The sequence below is a fragment of the Nematolebias whitei genome, chromosome 17 (assembly GCF_014905685.2).
Source record: "Nematolebias whitei isolate Nwh7 chromosome 17, NemWhi1, whole genome shotgun sequence".
NCBI lineage: Eukaryota > Metazoa > Chordata > Actinopteri > Cyprinodontiformes > Rivulidae > Nematolebias > Nematolebias whitei.
In genome coordinates this window covers 17,044,548-17,050,547 of record NC_056514.1, presented here as the reverse complement: position 1 = coordinate 17,050,547, position 6,000 = coordinate 17,044,548, and the positions used below count along the sequence as shown (strand labels likewise).

Genomic DNA, 6,000 nt, shown 5'->3' with positions numbered 1-6,000 from the left:
CGCTGTCGTTACTAACCACGCCACACTGTATCTACTAACCATGCCACGCTGTCGTTACTAACCACGCCGCGCTGTATCTACTAACCACACCACACTGTATCTACTAACCACGCCACACTCGTTACTAACCATGCCACGCTATAACTATGAACCACGCCACTTTGTAGCCACTAACCACTCCACTAAGCATGCCATGCTGTTTCTACTAACCACACCACGCTATAGCTACTAGCTATGCAACACTGTATTTATTAACCATGCCACACTGTAGCTACTAGCCACGCCACACTGTAGCTACTAGCCACGCTGTAGCTATTAACTATGCCACACTTTATCTATTAACCACGCCACACTGTAGCTACTAACCACTCCACACTGTAGCTACTAGCCACGCTGTAGCTACTAACTATGCCATACTGTATCTATTAACCACGCCACACTGGATCTATTAACCACGCCACACTGTAGCTACTAACCATGCCACACTGTAGCTACTAGCCATGCTGTAGCTACTAACCATGCAAAACTGTAGCTACTAACTATGCCACACTGTATCTACTAACCACGCCACACTGTAGTTACTAAACACGCCACATTGTAGCTACTAAACATGCCACGTTGTAGCTACTGACCACGCCACACTGTAGCTAGTAACCACGCCATGATGTAGCTACTAACCACGCCACGATGTAGCTACTAACCACGAAACGCTGTCGCTACTAACCACGCCACACTGTAGCTACTAACTATGCCACATTTTAGTGACTAACCACACCACTAACCATCCCATGCTGTATCTACTAACCTTACCACGCTGTGGCTACTAACTATGCCACGCTGTCGCTATTAACCACGCCACACTTTAGCTGCTAACTATGCCACATTGTAGCGACTAATCACACCACTAACCATGCCACTATGAACTGTAATGAATAATACTTTAGCTACTAACCATGCCACTATGGACTGTAATGTATAATACTTTAGCTACTAACCATGCCACGCTGTAGCTACTAACCGTGCCACACTGTTGTTACACACCATGTTGAATCTTATAACCACGCCATGTTGTAGCTACTAACCCCGGCCTGTGTGCAAGGTAAGAAATATTATATTAACTTGGGGTAATGCTCATGAAACACTGATGGCTTATCTAACAATTTAGAATTTCACATTCTCAGTGTTAGTCCCACCCACTGAGTTTGATGAGTGAGATTGACAACATAATTTCATGGTGACACATGAAGGTGCAATGTGACAAATTAAATAATTGAATAAATCATGAAATAAATAGAAATAATTAATTTAATTGTGTATTTAATAATTTAATTGTATATTTCATTATGTATTTAATAATTTAATTGTGTATTTAATAATTTAATTGTATATTTCATTATGTATTTAATAATTTAATTGTGTATTTAATTATGTAATGATATATTTAATAATTAAATTATTCATTTCATGATTGTGTTTTTATTTATTTCATTTTGTCACATTCCATCCTCCATAGTGAAAGTTAAAGTTAAAAACAAGTTTCATTGTCAACACAGTGAATCTTTCTTAGTGTAGTTGTGTAGTTATTAGGTCACAAAGGTAAAGTGCAGTGAAAAGGCTTTGGTTGATTTATTTTGGACTGTTAACAGAGCTCTCAAACCTCATCCAGGGAGTGTGAGGCACAAACATTTAAATTATTTCACGCCCTCTTACACAACTTCTCACCCTGAGAAGAAATGAAGCTCAATTCTCAGAAATAACAAACTGAAAAGATGAGGTGAGTGTTGATCTGCTTAGTCTGTGTCTTGAGTTAACAACCAATCAGAAAATAGTATTCCTGCTGTGGGGTAAAGTCTGCGCCCTGTAACAGATCGATTCACATCATGTGTTAGGTTTATAAAATACCATGATTATATGTTGCTTGCTTAAATATGCAGCAGTTTAGGTTACAGAGATTCTGTGCAGGACACAGCAAGTAGTCGGTGAATTTTCCTCCTCATGTTGTGAATATTCAGGTTTTTTTCTAACTCAATCAGCTGCAGGTCAGGAAGTGTGGGGTGGAACACAAAGTCCTCCCCATTCTGCAGAGGCAGGATTCTGGGCGAAGAGACTTTTGCATCCAGCAGGTCCTTAAAATGTTGGGGGAGTGGTGGCACAGAGCTTAGAGAATGTGAGCCTGTGATCTGAAGGTCGCTGGCTCAACTCCTCACATGACAACATCAAAATGTGAAAATGTGGGAGAGGCGAAGCACCCACACCTGCCTGGGCTCCTGAGCAAGGCACCCAACTTCCACTATCTACCCCCTGGGTGCCCCAGGTGGCAGCCCCCCACCCACATCACCACATATTACAAAATGTGTGATTACTTTAGAGATTTTACTCTAACATGTCTGGTGGTTCAGGAGATATTTTGCTGACATTCCAAAGCATGTGTCAAACTCAAGGCCCGGGGGCCAAATGTGGCCCTCGATGACATCTTATCTGGCCCCCACGATGATATGTGAAACACAAAATACTTCTATCTCTTGAATTTTTTCAGTAATCTTTGATTATGATGCCAAAAGCACAACAGAGAACATCAAATGAGACCAATCAAACTCTTGTTGAGGAACCTGTGACCAAGAAAAGATGCTGGGTGTCTGATTTGAGTTCCTGTAGATTCTGGAATTGGCCCTTAGTTTGAAAAAGGTTTTAATTTTGGCCCCATTTTGTAAGTGAGTTTGACACCCCTGCTCTAAAGGGTTGGCTCCAACAGTTAGTGGTGAAGTTTTACACAAAAATAAAATCTTTCATAACAAAAAGCATTCAGAACTTGTGTTGGTGATGACTCAGTACCTACACGCACACACACACACACAAACACACATTTAGGCAAATCATTATCCTTTCACCATCGGCAGCAGGCAATAACAATCAAAATATTGATAGACTTTATGTGCTAAGAACCCGATTGGTATTATTTTTTCCATTCAAGCATGTGGTCTGTTCATGCTCTGGTCCTGTTTTTCTTGTTACCCAGATTATTTGTGTGCACATTGTCCTGGTTTGAACCCAGCTGTATTTTAATAAAGTCAATAAAGCATCAGCTGCTGATCATGTGGACAGATTCTCCGTCAAAGGTTGACTCCCTGAGGGGTTTGAAAAGTAACACATTAAATAAGTTTCTTCACACTTTAATATTACATAAGTTTGACTTTGGATTCATTTGTCAGTATTTTCTGTCTAAACAAGGGCAGTGACAACTCCAGAGATATTTTTCTGCAGGTGATAAAGGGGGTTAAACATTTTACTGAGGGTGCTATGAAGGATCATTTGTTCTTTCAGTTCTCAAGGTCAAGGTGTCTTTGCTGTCATTCACATCACATGTGGTACATGAGGTGGAACAAAACGATGTACACAGGGTCCCAGTTACATCCAACAAAAATACAAAGTGTAAAGAAAAACAATAATAAGATCCAAGACATAAACCAAGAAATACACTAAACTAAGAATACACTAAGCACGAATAGTACAAAACAATGTGCCAAAACAACAGCAGCACAAACATGAGTCTTTGTGAGCAGATGAGGACGAATGAAGACAGCAACATTAAATAAATCAGCAGCATGAGATCAGCAGCATGGGTAGTCAGCAGCACATATCAACAACCAAGTGGCGTCACAGTGATAATCCTGACTAGGGTCATGAGTCAAACAGCCTCAGGGTAGAAGCTTGTATCAGTAACGTAGGGTGAGATGGAGGAAGAAGGGTGACGCCTTTTCCATCTCAACTCCACTACATTTGTTTTATTTATTTTTCATTCAATAAAGTGGAGCACCAGCTGGTCACTTTACTGACCAACAACAACTTCATTAATATATTCATCCTTTAATCATCAGAATCAGTCACTGAAGTAGAATCTGTTAATTACAGGGAGTTCTATACCAGAACATGAATATTCATCTGAATGAAGAGACCAAAGTTGTCTTTGACGTTTTATTACAAAAGTAATCAAACTAAAATAATAATAAACAAACAATAATAATAATCAGTCAAGGCTTAATTCTCTTATCTAAGGCAAAATTGACTCTTTGAGCAGGAATCTGTACACGCATGAATTTAGACAAAGTTTGACTATTTTAATAAATAGTTTACTTTGGATTTTGGTTGAAAGAAGTTATTTAATCTGATCAGATAAAGTTATTTATTATCACTACAAGCCAGAAAATGATTTACCAAGTTGCATCAGCTAAAAATAGCATAACCAGAGGGATCATGTCACCAGTTTCTGCTCTTTACTGGTTCAGTGTTGAAGCAGCACTCGTCTTTCTGGGGTTCTCTGGTGGATCAGACCAGAGACACCAGGAAGAGGACTCGCTGGGACCTGCCCAGAGGTATCTGAACGTGCTGGCTCCATCCTCCAGCTGTCCAGCGCTAGCGTTAGCAGCATCCTCAATAGATGTGGAAGGATGGCAGTAGACTTGATCCTTCTTCCAAATTATTGTTTATTTGTTGTTTGCAGTCTGCTTCCAAAAAAATCCTCCTGCTCTGATTCCATTCTACGCAATTTGGACAATAGAAAACGGTCCATTTTTGTATTTCGTGCACTTTTCAAATGGTTACCGAACTTTCAGTAACTTGAATTTTCACTTCCGGTTCAGAGGTTCATTTTTTGTTGCGAGATCTGATTTTTTATTTTTTTTTTGACTCGATATAATCATAAATTTTTATTTATTTTTTTAAATTAGTTGTGTTTTGCGAGGAAAATATCACAACAACCACATATTAAAGAATATTAACTTAGATGAAAAAGAAAATAATCTGATATTTTCATGGGGGTGCTATGACTTTTGCTGCTCAGATGTTCTGTTTTCAACACTAACAGATGTCAGATGACCCCATTCTCAAATTTCTTCCCGCTGTGCTGACTTCAGGTCCGGCGCCTGCATCTCTGCTATAAATGGGCTGTTGGAGATGCAGGAGGAGCTTGTTAGGACTTTATTGAATTTGTCTTGAAGAGCTGCTCATTCTGCTGATCTGGCGCCGCTCCCTGAACCCTCCTCATCTGTGCCTTCTGTCGTTTGGCTTGATTGCTTTGATAGCATCATCAGTGGTCTGTCTGCAGAACACCTGAGTATTTTTAGCTCTCTCCATCATCCAGAGACTGATTTGAAAACTGATGTGTGAGGCTGTTGTCCCGTCGCTGACTCACAATACAGAGTAGAGGGTGCTCGCTGTAGCTCCCTCAGTGTAAAATAATGTATCAGATTTGAGGATAAGCCCCTAAATGTTTCTTCTTACATGCATCTGGTAGGATCAGAAACTGTGATTTCTCTGCTCCAGTCTCAGTTTTCTTCAGATCTCCTGCTCTGTTATGTCATAACCTGCCTCAAATACCTTCTCTTTTTTTAAGAAACAAATCAATTTCCAACTTCAAAACAAAATTGTTGCAAACCTTTCATTATTTATTTGTCTATAATTGGAGCTCTACACAAGACTGCTGCGTTCAAGGCCACTATGGATAGAGAAAAAAATCTGTCTAAAATGAATCAATACACCAAAATAAAAATACTGTGCATATTCAGTTACAAATACAACAGGATGTGAAAGATTGTTTTACAACTACATAGAGGAGTTAATTGCTTTTCTTGGCTGTTCTCCACTGATGTCAGTTTCCGGATGGATTTTAGGGTTTACTGCTTTATTCTAAAGTTCTAAACGTTCAACACCAACGTATCATATTGCAAAATCTTTATGTTCCCATCATATTGAAGTAGTCTTCTCAACATTAACAACACTGTAAATGTACTCCGGTTTACCAGTCGGTTGTCTTTAAATGTTACAAGATGAAAACAAAAAGGTGATCAAGCTTTTAAGGAGACCCCAAATCTATCGGACACGACCACTGAGGCAGCCCACTCTTTTAAATCTCTTCACGCTTGACTTTTCTAGAGCTGAGTTGTTTTTTTGTTGCTTTTGTATTTTTCGTTAGTTGTGTTTCTGTATATTTATTTGTTCTTTTAA

At 39.3% G+C, this 6,000-nt stretch overlaps 1 protein-coding gene across 1 annotated transcript in view; it reads left to right on the top strand.

The window, feature by feature from the left end:
• pemt (phosphatidylethanolamine N-methyltransferase) overlaps positions 1 to 6,000 on the top strand; it is a 153,261-nt gene that overhangs the window by 42,421 nt on the left and 104,840 nt on the right. The window contains exon 4 of the mRNA XM_037691607.1: positions 4,112 to 4,142. Within this exon, the coding sequence (XP_037547535.1) occupies positions 4,112 to 4,142 (31 nt within the window). The remainder of the gene's footprint in view (positions 1 to 4,111; positions 4,143 to 6,000) is intronic.